The 17,045-nt window shown below is 38.3% G+C and overlaps 1 protein-coding gene across 4 annotated transcripts in view; it reads left to right on the forward strand.

Moving 5' to 3' along the window:
- The window catches only part of LOC148418746 (contactin-4-like), a 97,850-nt gene that overhangs the window by 57,224 nt on the left and 23,581 nt on the right, over positions 1-17,045 (forward strand). For all 4 annotated transcript variants that reach the window (XM_088423558.1, XM_088423557.1, XM_088423560.1 and 1 more), the window contains 2 exons: positions 156-306; positions 14,855-14,982. In XM_088423558.1, coding sequence (XP_088279684.1) covers positions 156-306; positions 14,855-14,982 — 279 coding nt within the window. The remainder of the gene's footprint in view (positions 1-155; positions 307-14,854; positions 14,983-17,045) is intronic.

The raw sequence follows: 17,045 nt of genomic DNA on the forward strand, positions 1-17,045 counted from the left end.
AACTTTTACCGACCAGAAAAATCAAAGAAAAACAAAAGAAAATCTCTCATTGAAAGCTAAACAATTGTGTGATTGTGTGATGAATTGTTAAGAATCCGACGCTTAATTTGCTGTATTTTTAAGCGCAATAACAAATCGACCCCATCCTGTCTCAGCTGTTGCTCCAGATTTCTCCCATAACCAATTGAGGAGCCAGACATTGGTCAAGGTTGGAGGAGATATGCTCATCGAGTGCAAACCCAAGATGTCTCCGTGGGGTGTGATCTCTTGGAGGAAGGGCAGCGAGCCGCTCCAAGAAAGTCCAAGGTAACTGCTCTACTTTTTACTCTGAAAACACGATACTAGACCTTGCCTCCAAGTAACATTACAGATTTCTACTATGTGCTAATATTAAATTGTATTTTTTTTTTATTCAATCCTCGCACATAATATGCCATAACTATTCATTTATTCTATTATGTATAATTAATTCCTTTTATTTTCCATTGTTGAAGTGGATTAAAGAACAAAGCAGGCCATATGTGGCCCACAAGCCGTAATTCGGCCACCCTCACTTTCACAGAACAAATCAAAGATAGTTTCTGTTCTATAGCACTCATCTGTAGCATGATTGTGGGTGTGCTAGAACTTTTCCCCGCAAGCCAAAAAAAATAACACTAAAATGCATGCTATTCAATTGCATAAGAATAAAAAGTATATAAATTCGCATAACGTTCCAAATGTAATTCACACAAATAAGCTTTTATGGTATTTCCCTTATCCATCATTCATCTGGATTTACATGTTTTTTTTTTCCACTCAAGAGAGGTTAGATGGGATTGATGGCTTAAAAGTGCCTCAGCAACTATTTAAAAATGTCGTTAATTTTACAGGAGGGTGTTATTTTTTACACCCTGCAAATAGAATCCAAAACATTGAATTGCACATATTAGCGACATCCAAGATCCTCGTAGATGTGCACAAAGGGGAGTGTGAGCATTCACAGGAAATGGCCTGGCACCTCTCCAGCAACCACTCCTAATTTTCACAGCAAACTTCAATTAGACACCATCTGTTCTATTCTGACAACGACCAACAAAATATATTTTCAACACATAAAAATAGTGAGACAGTGTCTCGCTAATTTTGGCATGTTTTTTTTTTTTTTTCAGGTCTCCTTTTTTAGTTGTGCTCTTCTTTTGTCAAGGGGTGGCAGGCAATTGTCATTAAATAAAAAAAAAAGTACAGTTTCTTTTTAGATAGATAGATAGATAGATAGATAGATAGATAGATAGATAGATAGATAGATAGATAGATAGATAGATAGATAGATAGATAGGTAGGTAGGTAGGTAGGTAGGTAGGTAGGTAGGTAGGTAGGTAGGTAGATAGATAGATAGATAGATAGATAGATAGATAGATAGATAGATAGATAGATAGATAGATAGATAGATAGATAGATAGATAGATAGATAGATAGATAGATAGATAGATAGATGTGAATTAGGTGTTTTTAAACAGAAAAAAATCTGAAAAAAATGTTAATGCCTGTCTCAGAAAATTACATAAAACATATAAAAAAAGAAATACATATAAAGTATGGTCATAAAGATACATAATAAATAAATATAACATTCATACAAAAAGAGACTGTAAAAGAAAAAAGTATAATAAAACATCTAATAAAGACAAACTACTGTAAATAGTCAAAAATCGAAGTATATATCTTAAAATGATGACTTTATCCTTATTATTTACATATTTTCAAACACAAAAATGACACGCTCTGATTGTTGGAATACTGCGCCAACAAAACGGTAAAAAGCCCGATTATGTTCATTATATAATATATAAACATATATATATATTTAATATATATATATATATATATATATATATATATATATATATATATATATATATATATATATATATATATATATATATATATATAAACATACATTATATAATATATAAACATATATATATATACATACATACATACATACATACATACACACACACGCACACACGCACACACACGCACACACACACACACACACACACACACACACACACACACACACACACACACACACATATAGCCTATGGAGCTTATCAGACGTGTGAAAGCATTTGTTGAGCAGCTAAGTGAAAAAGCAACATGAGGCCTCACTTGTTCCTAATGGGCTAATGCAGGCCAAAGCAGCCATCTGCTAACTACAGTCAAAGTGCTAATCTAGTCATTTTCACCTTCACAGGGTGGTCGGAGGCCAGTGAGTTCAAATTATTCATAATTCCGATATAACTCCAAAGTTTTGCAAATAATCAATCATAAGAGACATGTGACTTGCCCTCTTGTTTGGTTTTCTGGCGCAGTGGCTTTGGCGATCACAATTGCAGTCATCACGCGAGCGTGACTTCATTGGGACATGTCTTGCCAGGTTTTGCATGTATCCAAAGTAGTCTTGTTGCTTTTCAAAATAAAATGCCAGGGAATTGCACCGTTTTATTTTATTAATTTATAATATGATACAAGTATACTTAAGAGGGGTAGGAAATGTGTTCTCAGAATAATTCAGTTGTCTGAATTCTGACCCATTCCCAGAGAAGAATACAGACTTTGGATTAGAATACAGACTTTAAAAATAAAATGGTTACATGGTTAAATGGTTTAATGAATTCTAGGAATAATTAGTCAAAATTCTCACTTTAAAGTCATAGGTCTCTCTTTCTGAGTGTAAATGAGAATGATAGCTTAATTCACATAAATAGTATTCACTGTGAAGTCAGGATTCTTACTTCACATTGAGAATTGTGACTTTATTCTCATAAATCTCACTTCATAGTCCAAATTTTGACTTTATTCTCTGATTTCTGACTTTTAGCTATCCTCTGAATTTGCAGGGGATATTTTTGCAATGAGAATTTTCAGTTTAAAGTTATAATTCTGTTTTTTTGTTAACGTCAGAAGTCATTATTCTCATTTGAAAGTATTCTGAGAGAGAAAATTTTAAAGTCTGATTTGTCACTTTAAAGTAAGGATTCAGAAAATATAGTGATAAAACTGAGACTTACCTTTTTTTTTCTTCACTCGCCCTCAAAATTATACCGGGTATATTTTGGTTTATGAGCCATTCAATTATGATGTTTAGTGCTTCTTATGGAAATAGATCCACGCATTAAAACTGGTTTCAGAAATTTGGGAATCCCAATAAAATCGAATTGTCAGAAATGACTGCAAACTGACTGCATTCTCTGCAAACTGCATTCATGTTTCATAAGATGAGTGATCTCTCTTTTTTGAATTGCGCACCGTGTTTATATCTGAGCAGATATTTTGGGTTTGCACCTGCATATGAAGGTGCTAACCCACATGAGATGGCAGTGAACCCCTTTTGTCGAAGATTAATTGCCTTAATTGCATTCACACTCTGCAGCGGTTCTGGCAGAGAGGGAACCAGTGTCACCAGTTGGGTAATCCATCTTCACAGCACCCCCCCACCCCCGTCTCTCTTTTTTTTTTTTTGCTGCATTGGAGCAAGGGGTATGTCTTATCTAGCCCAGACAAACCTACAGGGACACAGTTTAGATGACATCAGCTGGAATAAAGCAGCTGAGAGCGCAAAGCGGGGTACGGTTTGTAATTGGGCCATGTCAGCCACAAAGAGCAGCCTAGCGAAAAAGGGGAAAAAAAGGAACACACTATTTCAATATGTCACAAGCAGGAGGGCTTGCGGTGGGTTGGCGCCTCACACCTAAAGAACTCCGTCAAGTGTCTTTCCAGGTGCTACATGAAGTGCTTGGAAAGATCTTCCCTTGTTAGCTCAATCAGCATTGGCAGCCATGATAATATATGCACAAAATCCGTCAGATCCTCTGTCGAAGATGATCACCTCTGAGGAAGGTGTGAAAAACTTGCGTGTGGCTCAGGAAAATTGTTAGATATTCTACTGGGTTTCCATGCAGCTTAGTTGTAATACCGTGATCCCTCATTTTTTGCGGTTAATGGGCACCGGAACCCCCCCGCGATAAGTGAAAAACCGTGACACACTCAATCTTGCTTTCGGGAGGGAGATGAGCGCTCCTACAAGACACATGATTGGCTCACAGCACAACCAACACCAATGAGGGCAGGAGCTATAATCTACTCCCGCCCCGACGGAGAGGGAAATTCCGCTCTCAATCATGAAACACATGCGCTGTTAAATGGACACAAGGGAGAGGAGGAAATACTTTCAGCGGAGCATTGGAAATCTCTTACCTACATTTGTACATTTTTTGTAATGAATTAGAATTTCAAGTGTAAACTCTCATTGCTATCATGTTTGGTCATCTACAGTTTTCACTTTAACTAGACTTCCAGGCGCCACTAATATAACCGTGGCTCTCCTTGACTACATTCAAAAGGAATGGGAAAGGAAAGGGACAACGGTACAGTTACTGTATAAGGTTTAATAATTTAAGATTTTGACGCCGACGTCTGAGGAGTGTCCGTGGCAATTGCATTTTTGTTTACCTTTCTGTCTGGCATGCAGGAAACCTTCACAGCACGTATTTCCGCAAAATAGCTTAAAAAAATTTAAAAAATCTGTAATGCACTGAGGGCAATAATTACCGTAACGGCATATGAGCTAGAAGGCAGTTGGCTGTTAGCGACCAGTGCCTGTTGCGACTAACAGCAGCTCATGTTAGCGAATGTCGTTTTCAACAAAAGAAGTGAGCAGACTGAACCAACGACCTAATCCATCCTTATTCACATGCATTATTCAAATGAAAACATTAGATTTTATTTCTAAAAATAACGATCAACATTTCTTTATTTTCTGATGTTACGGACCCAACCTAGTAACCGAATTATCATGAATTACTTGGCGCTAAGTTTGTTGATACTGACATTTGAAAACAATAAATTCACTGCACGAAAACAGACAGTAAAGACCGCACGATATGCTTTCAAAAACCTTATTTTTTCTCTTTTTTTTACATTGGCACTTCTCAAAAAACTGTGCATGTGGAGTTCCATTTGTTGTTTGAAGCTTCGCTGTTAGCAGATAAGAGAGGCACAAAAGACAGAGGTCTCTTTTGACCAGTATGGGGGCGCAGGGATCGCAGATGTCGCCATCACAGTGTGCATGAAGTAAGCTACAAGCTGAATTTCAAAGTTAACAAGCAACTGCAGTTTTTCCAACAGCTTGTCTGTCGGCGAACAACACAACAACACAAGAAAAATTGCTACATTTCTCCAGTCCCATTTAGTCATCTCTCTTGCTTCACTTTACTTGCATTCCTCTCTATATTTCTTTCGGGTACACACAGCTACACGTTGTAGGGTGAAGAGCCACTTAAGCTTAATGTTTAGAAATTGTTTAACCATTTTGAGTCGTATACTTGGCATCTTCTAAAAGTTTTTGTGTAACCCCTTGTGTAATACTTTTTCAACCAAGTAAAAAGTGCAGAATATTTTTGAATGGCAAAAAAAAAGGACTTAAAACAGACTACTTTGTCTGAATTATTCAATCGGGAAACTACATTTGTAGTGGAATAGAGGATGGAATCAGATTTTTTCCATTCGACTCAAATGCATCATAGAATCAGGAAAGAAGAGTTTGAGCATGTTTTAGCTAGCTAAAGAGCATGATCATAAACTGTTAAGCAAATCAATCAATGAAGGCCATCCCGGCACTATCGACACATTTGTAGACTAATTTACATGCTGGAATGAGATCTCAGCACTAGTAAGCAAGCATGACATAGGCAACACAGATTAATTTAAAAATGTACTAAAAGCGAAAATCACCCTAGATGCTGCCATTGGTCAGTGTATGGCAAGGGGGTCCAGGGAATTTAAATAAGTGATTATAAAAATGAAAACCTTTCTATATTTTACAAAGTTAGCACGTTAGTTAGTTAGTTAGTTAGTTAGTTAGTTAGCGTGTTTGTACATTATAAGTACTGTATTTGTAAATCGCTTTAGAAAATATACTGTGCCAATAACGTGCATCCCATTTCCCAACCTAACCCTCATGATCAAATTGGATTTTTTATTTGTTCGATGTAGTGCATTTTTCAGCAAAACTACTAAGACTTTGGTTAAATCGATTTGAGGTGTGATTCCTGGCCCTTCCAATGGCAATATGGATCCGTATAAAAGCTAACAAAAGACAGGCATACAACGTTTTTCATAGAAGTCACTACAACACAATTTATCACTATCTTGCTTCAAGTTACATTTAATTTGCTCTCGATTTGATAAGAAAAAATACTGTTTCCTGTCACGGTATTACAAAGCATGTGACTCTCCAAAACATTCAGAAACCCTGTGAAAATCTCACCTACATCCTGAAGTGCCTCTCTTACATTTTCGTACTTTGAGAAGAAGTACTGTGAGTCGAGGTGCTGTGCTTTGCTAAGCTATCACTTTATCCCTCCTTAATATTTCCTAACAGGGTGCTTTTGTCTGTGAATTTAATTAATGTAAATTGCAATGTAATGACATCTGCTGGTTGCCACCTCTTATATTGTAAGTGTAGCAGTTTTAAGTGGCTCACTATAGTGAAGTGAGCGCACACATTTCTTTACTACATAATGTGTTATCAATTAGTTAGTCTGTGGAGGTAGGAGCAATATCTGTTGCTTGATTGGCTAGATTTAATGCGTAATCATGACCCAGTGGTTCCCTATCTCCTCACACAATTCACGTCCCCCAACCCCAGAAGCGCAAATAGTCATGACGGTCACGTAAAAGACAAAATTTCTTGTAGCGTGATCAACATTTATGAGCCCATCTGTTCTGCTCGGCACTCTCCAGAAAGAATCAGCGCCAGGAGAGCAGCAAACTTTGCATTCATTTACTTACGGCATATTGTGCCCTCTTTCCTTGTTAGCTGTGTCTGATTTCAAGAAGATTTAAAGGAGAAATTATGTATTTCTTGTCACGATGTAACCGTTTCCCAGGTGACTTGATTATAGGACAGAGAAAGCATTTGGTCAAAATATACAACGCACATGCAACATACGCTTAAAATACTAATTGAGACCTTTCGGGGTGGGGTGGGGGGGGGGGGGGGGGGGGGGCTGTTCAATATAAATAAGCCACTTGTACTTATAGTAGGCTTGCAGCTCTTGAGTACTTTTGGATATTTGGATATCCTACAGAAAATTTGAATCAAATGTCAAGTATTCAGATGAAAATATATTTTTTCTTCAAGATTTAAGAGTTTTACCGTCATATGCATAGTAACACAACACAGTGAAATTTTTATTCTTTTCTCTTCCCCGAGCAGACTTGCATTCCACACAACAGAGCAAATAATAAAGTAGGCAAGTAAAACAATAATTGGGAAACAAGGGCAGTGATAATGAGGTGCGAATATGAAAATAGACTCATTCTTAACGTATTATGGAGTAGATGGAGTGGAAGAAACTATATGCATACGAGAAAAATATCATGTAATGCAAAATATTTTAAACGTTGAAGACCTCATAAACACATTTCCACTTGACTTTGAATAACGGTTGATGACCTATTTTTTTCACTTCGATCCAAACTGCAGCCACCTACGACTTTTCTCCTGATAAATTTTGGTTTATGAGAGGAATTTGCCAGCTAAAAGAGCACATTTGAGTCAGCATGTTTTGTTTCAATGTGATCAGTATGAACGGCAACTGTGCCAGGCTGTCAGCATCAAAGAGTTATTTACATCTGATACACCAGCCTAAATGGAGCACTCCAGCTTGGTTTCCGCATACTGATAATGCTTTTAGCATCAATCCTAACACCAAGTTTTAGTTTTGGCCTTTCACTTGTAATTTGACTTGGCGACTTCCTTTGAGGCAACAGAAAATGTTCCCTCACTCCTAGCCGGCATGCTGCTAACGTTGCTTATTATGCTTAGGTCTTACTAACCACTTTTTTCTTCTCATCAAGTCTCTAATTGCTCATCTGGAGTCTAATAGAACATCTGCTCATGAAGTGGAGTCCTGCCTGTCTCTCAGTGGAGATTTGGAGTGAGGGAAAGCAATGTTAGGCTGAAAGACTGAAAGCATATGTGTCCAGAAGGACTTATTCATTACTTTGCTTGGAGAAAAGCTTTACAACCGCCAAGGGCTGTCGTGGACCGCTGACTGTTGTTTTTTTATTTTACCTTTGCCAACAATTCTCCACCTTGGCTGTAGCCATATGGCTCTGAAGGTCCCCTGAGTAAAAAAGGGAGCGAAGTGAGGATTAGAGAAGCTGGCAGCTGCAGACGCCGCCATTCATGGGTGCCCACAAGCATACACATCCGTGTAGCAGATTAAAATGTTTTATTTAACAAATCGTGTATCCGTATTGCTCAGTCGGCCCCGAAAGACAAAAGAAACATCGGTCCCATTATATCCAAACTGAGTCCAACATAATGTTTTTGACTTTGCATTATGATGCAATTGTCTGTATTGTCTTTCCTTCATGACTATTTTATTCTACATCATATTTTTGCTGGGTGGGGCAAACTATCTGTATATGTTTATTATACTATTATCTCTTTTGGAACCATATCAGTACACTAGCACATTCACTGCAATTTTTGGCCCCAGGCATCAAAGATCCATTTTTACCAGTCTGGCAGGAACCCCTTATTTAGCCATTTTCAGCAGTAAAAAAAAGATGTTATGTCTATAATTTGTAGACATATTTTTTATGTATAATTACACGTACATTTAGTGTGGTTAAACACTTTTCTAAAGGCAATAATTGAACTTGAAAAATAATATAATCCTCAAATTAATTACTGGCTGAACAGGAAAACTAGTAGACTAGAAGACCTTTAAAAATAAACTCTCAATGGCAGTGAATGAGTCAACTTGTTCCTACCAACCTAGTAAAAATAGATCTTTGACGTCAAAACCCATCAATAACAGGGAATGAGGATGCTGATGCTAGTGTACCGAATAATTATAATCAAATTAATCATTGACAATATCCATCCATCCATGGATATGCCGATGTCAAAACATGAGCATCTTGGTAGAGTTTGAATGATGTCTTTCCCACAATCAATATTTCAAAACAGCCAGGTGACAGACCAAGGATTAGGCAACAACTTGATGAGACCGATATGCCACACAAAAAAGTCAAAAAGTCAAAAAGCATCCATTTTAATAGCATAAAAATACTATAATCACTATTAGCGCTTCTTCTCTTTGAGCGTTCTATGCTCATGAAAATCAGATGATTAGTTTCAGATCCAGTAATCATGAAGTACTTGAGGAATAAAAATAAAAATTAAATTGTCGTCACAAATTAGGATTACAATAGATACAGATACAGAAGTGGGAAAAGATGGAGATCTTGAAGCTCAGATACAAGTATTTCAGTGATCCACAAAAAAAAAAAAAAAAGGAAGGCGAGATTTTGTGACAGTTGGCACCCACTTAGAGTATAATGTCTAATTAAGTATGGTGATGGAGGGGAACCGTTTTAATTATTCATCTCCCAAGAAATTGTGTACAATCTGTTGCTTCCAACTCTGTGGGCAGTACTTCTGGACTCTGCCAGCAAGCTCTTTCAAACTTTCATGAATCATTTCCCCACACGACGGCACATTGTTGATGGGTACCACGATGAAGCCTGTGGTTAGCACATCTGTCTCAAAAGGTTTTACTTTCGAATTGTATAGCTATCATTAAGGTGTGTATCTGCCCAATGCTGATATGGTCATATATAGCTCTAATATATATATATATATATATATATATATATATATATATATATATATATATATATATATATATATATATATATATATATATATATATATATATATATATATATTTTATTTTTAATCTAACCATTGAGTAATGAATTAATCATTCCACCTCGAATATTAAAAATATTTCGCATGACAAAAAAATCGGCTCCGCTGATCCTTGAGGCCGCAATATTGGTATCGGAGAATCAACATTTGAAAAAGTGGTATCGAGCCAAATGGTGCCATATTAATTGATGAGATGCTCTATCATTTTCATTTTGCGAAGTTCTAGAAACATATTTGCCAAACGTGGTGCTGACCAACCGGACTGTAATCTCGCACATGAGATAAAATGAGTTGTGAGATGTTTGCCGAGATAAGGTCAGTCCGCGTCCCTTGTGCCGCTCACCAGGATTGTTTTTATCTGGGAGACTTTGGCCGATATCATTTTTCAAAGTGAGAATCCACCAGCGCAGCAAGGGTAATCCATCTTGGTACCGCTGACAATTTCCTGTGGAACACGTGCATGCTCTTTATTCCTCAAGGAATACCTCAGCACATAAGAGATGAATATCTGTGAAGCCGGAGAGCAATTTGTGATTAAAAGAATCCTCTGGAATAACATCCGCAAACCCTTTGTGGCCCGGGCCGATAAACCCTCCGTCCTTGCGAGGCAATTGCAGGCGCGGACTCATAATGTTGCTTTGAAGGCAACGAGGACATTCTCAATGAACCTTTGTCATTAAGATACTTAGCTAGAAAACGCACGGTTCCACACATGTTGTCCTTGATAGTTTGTTTACAATTAGAGTCCAAGCTATAGATTAATATGATGAATACTGAGGCTTAAAATCGTTTTAAGCACTGTAACCACTTCCCAGAATGAAGCTATTAGTTAAGGTCTAATGAATTGTTTTTAGAATGTTTGGGACCTGCGTTATGAAAAGCGAAAAGATCCGCATTTCATAATGTGAGGGATTATTGTTTCAGTCCAGAATTATCTTCCCCTGGGATTGTTGAAATAAAGCTTTAGTATCGCCGGGAATGCTTGCCATGCTGTCACAACTGTGCTGCGCACTGGTCCAAAACGCAGCTCAAGGCAGAAGCTGTTCTCACAAGACCATGAACACGACAAGGATGTGAGCGGACTACGTCAAAAATTAGTCACAAAATACACTCTGCGATTGATTGACGAGAAGTCTAGGATGTCCGCCGCCCTCTCGTCCATAGCTGAGATATGTTCCAGCACAGTTTTTAATCTAAAACTGGAAAGTAGATAACTACAGTAAATATACTCAGCCTTTATCCCATAGACGAGACGCAGCAGGGTGAGATGAGGGCAGGCTGGGAAGTGACTGGCTGAAACTGAACGGCCAGGGAGCGAAGATTGAAAAGGTTTTTCTGGAGACTTCAAAAACCCTATTACAAAGGATAACTGTCATTAAAAAGTGATTAGAGAGTAGGTGTCAACAGTTGAATCACTAAATGGGTACGACGCAATGAAACTATGTGCCGAAAACCCAAGGTAAAAATGTTGTTTGTTTTTTGTTTTTTTACGAATATTTAAATTCCGTAGCTGTGGGAAACCCTTATTTTGATCAAAATGCAAAACAAACGTTTGCAGCGTGATATTGGGTGTTATTCTCAATGGTGTTATTCAGCATTTTGTAGAAAATTGTGTGAAATTTCACATTGCTTCTTGGTGGGTCATCATGGTTTTTATCATCCCCTATAAAATCCGTGTTGAGATTGGTCCCCTCCTATTGTGCTGTTTTGGACCTCTCGTCTACGGTTTGAATCAGTCGTTCTCAGGTCTTCAGGTATTTTTCGGCACTGTTGCGTTGTGACTAGGGATTCCATGGCTGTTTGACAGTGCATTAGCACCCTCTGTGCATTGGCACATCTGTCAAAATTCTCCTTGGATTCAAAATCGTTGCTCGCTATTGAGTGTTGAAAGGAGAATCGTGCTGCATTTCTATGGTACATCCTGCTTTCTTGCTATTATATGCCACTTTCGGTAACCCTAGTGGCGGACAGAGTAATTACACCTGCCATGCCTCCGGTGACTTTTTTTTAAATCCTTGTGATCATCTATGAATGAAAAATGTACATAATTGATCTCATTTGAATACATATAAAGCATGTATTCAATCATCCATATTTGCTCAGGATGTGGAAAGAAAATATTGGGATGTTGATAATGTGTCCGCTGAAGGTAAGGCAGCCACTAGTTGAACCAGGTTGAACAAATTCGGTAAAGACAAGTGAAAGATTCCATACCGGTGGGGAGAGTGGAAGACCCTGAACCGGTTGGGAGGGTTGATTACACAGGCGCATCCCTTTGTGTAAGTTTCTAACCACAACCAAATCCCAACTCGGACAATCCCAATTATACAATTGATGTTTTTTTTTTTCGTGTGATTCCAGCAAATTGTGATATAAATGGATTGATTAGCATATTTTTATTTTTTGAGTGAGTCTTACTTGCCTGAGGATCTTATGGTTACTGAATATTGGGTTTCACAGTGGCGAGAAGGCAGTGATTTTCCACGTATGCTGCGCTTATGCAAATAGTATTTGTGCATGTTTACTAGTGAATGAGGCTCATTGATACTGCAAACGTGGTCTTGATTTCGCCCTCTCTTTTATGATACCCTGGCTTTAGATTTGTCTATGTCTAGCTTTACATGTCAGTGTTGACCTAATGCCCATCAGAGCGCCTTGTGGTAATGTTGTGATCATTCATTGCAGCTAATGATCCATGTGACAGGATTAGAGTCATTGCTTTAGTTCTGTGTATAGCAAAAATCAATATCAATTACACCTGTATTGAAGAGTTGTCTCAAGCAGAGGTCCATATGTCTTTTTTTATTTTATTTTTTTAACCAGCGTCAGCCAAACTCTTTGTTCACTAAAAGTGCAATAACAGCAAAATCAGGTGCATACTTGCAAGTGGTTATTTAAGTGACCTTTTAACCTTGGTAAATGGTAACCTTGATGTTGACATTTCACAATGCGGTAGAATGAGCATTTATTGGATGCAATCCTTTTTGAATCACGCATGCAGGAGGCTTTGCCATGTCGCGTTGAGCTGAGCAGGCATCGGCGTCTCAGGACTGTGTTGCACAGCTGGACTTGATTTATGGCTCTAGTGGGGCTGCTTCTCAACTGCAGTGCACACAATGGAACTCGGAGCAGGGGACAACCGTTCCATTTATATAAAACTGACCTAGCCCAAACACAATTCCGGGGATTTTCAAACATTCAGAAAGCGTTGCGTCTGCTCAGAGGTGACCTTATCTCTTTCAATCTTCAACATATTTGTAAGTATGTTCGAAGTATTTGTAAGTGTTTTAACGTTTTAATGCATTTGTTCATCTGTTCGCAAAACCAAATCCTCAACTTCATTATTAATAAATATTTAACCACAAAAAATAATCAACATAAGTGTCAGACCTGATTACAAAAAGAAATATGTTTATATAAATATTTGTCCACAGAAAAATATTCAACTTTTAAGGGTCCTCTTTTGGGATCATAGTAGAAATTTGACAGGTAACGAGCAGTGGCACAGGACAGGTTGGGTCGAACCATTCTTGTATAGGGGGACAATCTGGGTTTTTAAAATAGTGAAACAGAATACCCTAGTAAAGATAATCTACATTTATATTTTCCTGAGTCATTCAATTATTTTTTTTAAAGGATGTTTGCCTTTGTGTTTGTTTTATCTAAAATCTGGAGTACCACCGGGGTACCCGTGATGATACCCCCAAATGAGAACCACTGATCTAGTGCGCTGATATTTGGAAAGCAAGAATGCCTGATGTTTTCGGTAGTCAAGCAAGCCGAGCCTGCGCAGCGAAGCGAGGATCCGTTGTCGAAGGTTTTAGCTGAGATTAATTATTCGCCGAACTCACCTATAAGCGTGTGACCATCTTGCTTCCTGCGGTGTCACGCTTGACTCATTCCACTGATAGAATCTTAACCTCTATTTTCACAAGCTCACCTTATTTACCCTGTTAATGAAGTAGGCGCCCACGCGGGTCTGCGCCCTGCGGCCGCACTGCCAGTCAGCCATGGCATATCAAAGTCAATAAGTATTCATGAACGGTTCTCCTCGCGACTCTCCAAACTGTGATTATGCATATTGTTTGCATGTTAAATCTTTCTGAGTCTGTTCTTTGACAGCGATGGTTGGGTTAGTGCGTTTGTGCACAGTGAGCAAACATGATTGTCACTATTTGAACAAGAGGGCTTCAGAAAGCTCCAGCCCACGCTTATGTTCAAAGCTGTCAACACACCGTATTCATGCCTGTGTTTTTTTTTTTTTTTTGTTTTTTTGGGAGGGGATTCTTTATTGGCACTGTGGCACTTTCCTCTTACGGGATAGAATTTTATCAAACGGATCAAAGACGCAATATGTCGAGCGAGGCGTCAAATCAAAGGTTTCAAGTGGCTTTTTGATGGAGAGGAAAGACGCCCGCATCTTTTAACGACATCTCAAATAGGATTTAAGGAAATAACAAAAAAAAGGGGGGGTTTTTGGCTTTGTTTTTTTTTTTTTTACATTTGGAGTTGGCTATTTGGTGTGATTTCCACTTCACAGTGGCCATGTGACTGATGTGTTTCTCTTTCATCTTGTCACATCGTAAGGAGCATCAGCGGCGCCCAGCCACTGTCCTCCGAGGCTTGATCTCCCCCAAAAAACACACCTGTGTTTTTTTACTCCCCGTCTCACCCTGCGCCAAATAATCAATCTGATAGGCCCAATACCGCTGTGTCCATTAAAATGGTGCCAGACAGGGATGAAAGGAATGAAACTTGTGTTCATCTCACCTGTGAATTATTGATACCTGCCCCTTTGCTGGCATCCCCCAGATGGAAATGGGAAACGGCATCTCGTAAAGTGGGCGCACTGGTCGGACATTTTGTCCAAGGCGTAGGACAGAAGTGAGAATAAAATGCGTGTCGGCCTCAATTGTTTATTCACCGCTGGCTATAGGCTCCTCAAAAATTCATACAAGGAGATCAGATTAGGACACCCCTATAAATAACATTTATTACACATGTTTTTTTTTGTTTCGGTGCTGTTATTTAACCAAATCTATTTTTTTTTTACCCATCATTTGTGTATTGTGGCCACAGGGTTTCCATTCTGGATAATGGAAGTCTTCGCATATGGAACATAAGCAAATCAGATGCTGGACCCTACACCTGCATGGCAAGGAATCAGTTTGGTGTGGCTAGCAGCACAGGAATCGTCACCGTCAAAGGTATTTTCCATTTCTACGCACCAAAACAAGCAGCTTTTTACTCTAGCATTCATCTGTCCTGCTTTCCCTCATCCATCACTACATTCATTCAACTGTTCACCCGTTCATCATCAATCCGACCATACATCTATTTATCCATACATTCATTCACCCATCCACCATCCATCCTGGCATTCACTTATCCACATTCGTTCATCTATCATCCGTCCATTAATTTAACCATCCACCCACCGATCATCCTTCCATCCCTTCATTCATCTATCCATCATCAATGCATCCACCCATCCATCATCCATCCTGTCATTCACTTATCCACATTCATCCATCCATCCATCCATCCATCCATCCATCCATCCATCCATCCATCCATCCATCCATCCATCCTATCATTCAGCTACCCAGACATCCATCCATTCATTTACCCATCATTCCCATCTATCTTCTCGTTTCTATGGCAATATTTCAGCGAGAGAGAGAGAGAGAGCGAGAAAGAGAGCAAATGCTGAAAGTGTAAGTAAGCAATGATAGTACCCAGCTCCCAACTCTCTTCTCAACAATTATACACAGTACTAAAAATACATTTTTTGAATAAGAAGGGAGGACAAGTCGTCCTGCTACTGGCACAATATGGAAATTCCGGTATCTTCGGGCTAAAACCTCATCTGTACGCTGAACTTAAAAAAATGAAATAAATAAATAAGCCAAATTCACCTTTGAATAGGTCATTCCTGTGTAAATTTACCACATCCTAAAGAGCAGAGCCGTCGTCGCAAATGAGGCGGTCGCACGGCCGCGTGTGTTTGCAGAGGTGCTGAAATCACTCGGCACGCTCCGGTATCGTCTTGAGAATATTCCGTGTTGGAAAACGGCCTCGTGTCGTTAGATCCTCCGCGAGGGGGATTGCTTTTCCTGCTTTGGTACTGTGACTTATTAGACTTCATTAAAAATGAATGAGAACGGGGTCTAAAGTGCTGCGCATTGAGTTGAGTGCCTCGTCTGTGCACACAGCTTTTTTTTTTTTTTTTCAGTTTCACCTCCTCCACTTGCTGACATATTTAGTGAACTATAGCCTGACTATGACCCGCTTTCACCGAGGTTGCTGGTTCAAATATTATTTTATTATTTGTTCAGCTTTGAGCCTCTATGTTTGTAGGATTTATCGGATTCTTAATCTTGATACGCTGGCCTCAGGGTGTTTCTTTTATGGCTTGTATTCAAATTGTCATGCTCATTTATGTCGATATTTCAACAGATTGTTGAACTATTTGAGCATTTTTTTCTCATAACCATCCATGTTTGGTTTTTTAAAATCTGAAATGACATTTTTAGTGGTGTCCCTCGATGTATTTTATTCAGCAAATTTAGAAAATAGATAATGTAATTTTATCAGTTTGATTTCTGGCAAGTGTGCTGTAAAGTTGAGTCGCTAAACATAATTTTTTAAAACAAGTCGCTTCATGTTCCAATTGACTTGCTCTTAATTTGAAAATAACAGGAAGAGACTGATCCTTTCACGGCAATAAAAAGTGGTGTATTAGATCTGACGATAATGGCAAAATCCTCAAAACTCACATAGCCCCAAATTGACTTCACGTCCACCAAGCTCTACTGTTACTTGAAAACCAACGTTTTAAATAAAAAAAATCCCCTCATATGCATCCGTATGAAAGTCAATAAAATTAAGTCATGCAATATTTCACAAAGGCATGACTATTACACAATTTAGCATTTAGTTGCTTCGTGTTCCACATTATTTGCTCTTAATACGAAAAGAAAACTGTACTGTCATACATTTTAATAAAAAGCGTTCAATTAAATATTCTATTATCTTCAGAAAATCTGTTAAAATCTTACATAACCTTTGATGTAGCCTATAGTCAGAGAATATATGTGGGTCATCCCAGTTAAATTTTCACTAAATTTAGTGAAATTAAAAAAAAAAAAAATCACATGACTTGATTAAAATGAGAACATTATTAATTAAATTTCACTATGCTTGGTATTAAATAAACCTTCATTACACCCTGAATAATTATTCATTCAATATGTGTAGCTTTTAATAG

Source organism: Hippichthys cyanospilos, chromosome 9 (genome assembly GCF_059441005.1).
Source record: "Hippichthys cyanospilos isolate Australia breed blue-spotted pipefish chromosome 9, RoL_Hcya_1.0, whole genome shotgun sequence".
Lineage (NCBI taxonomy): Eukaryota > Metazoa > Chordata > Actinopteri > Syngnathiformes > Syngnathidae > Hippichthys > Hippichthys cyanospilos.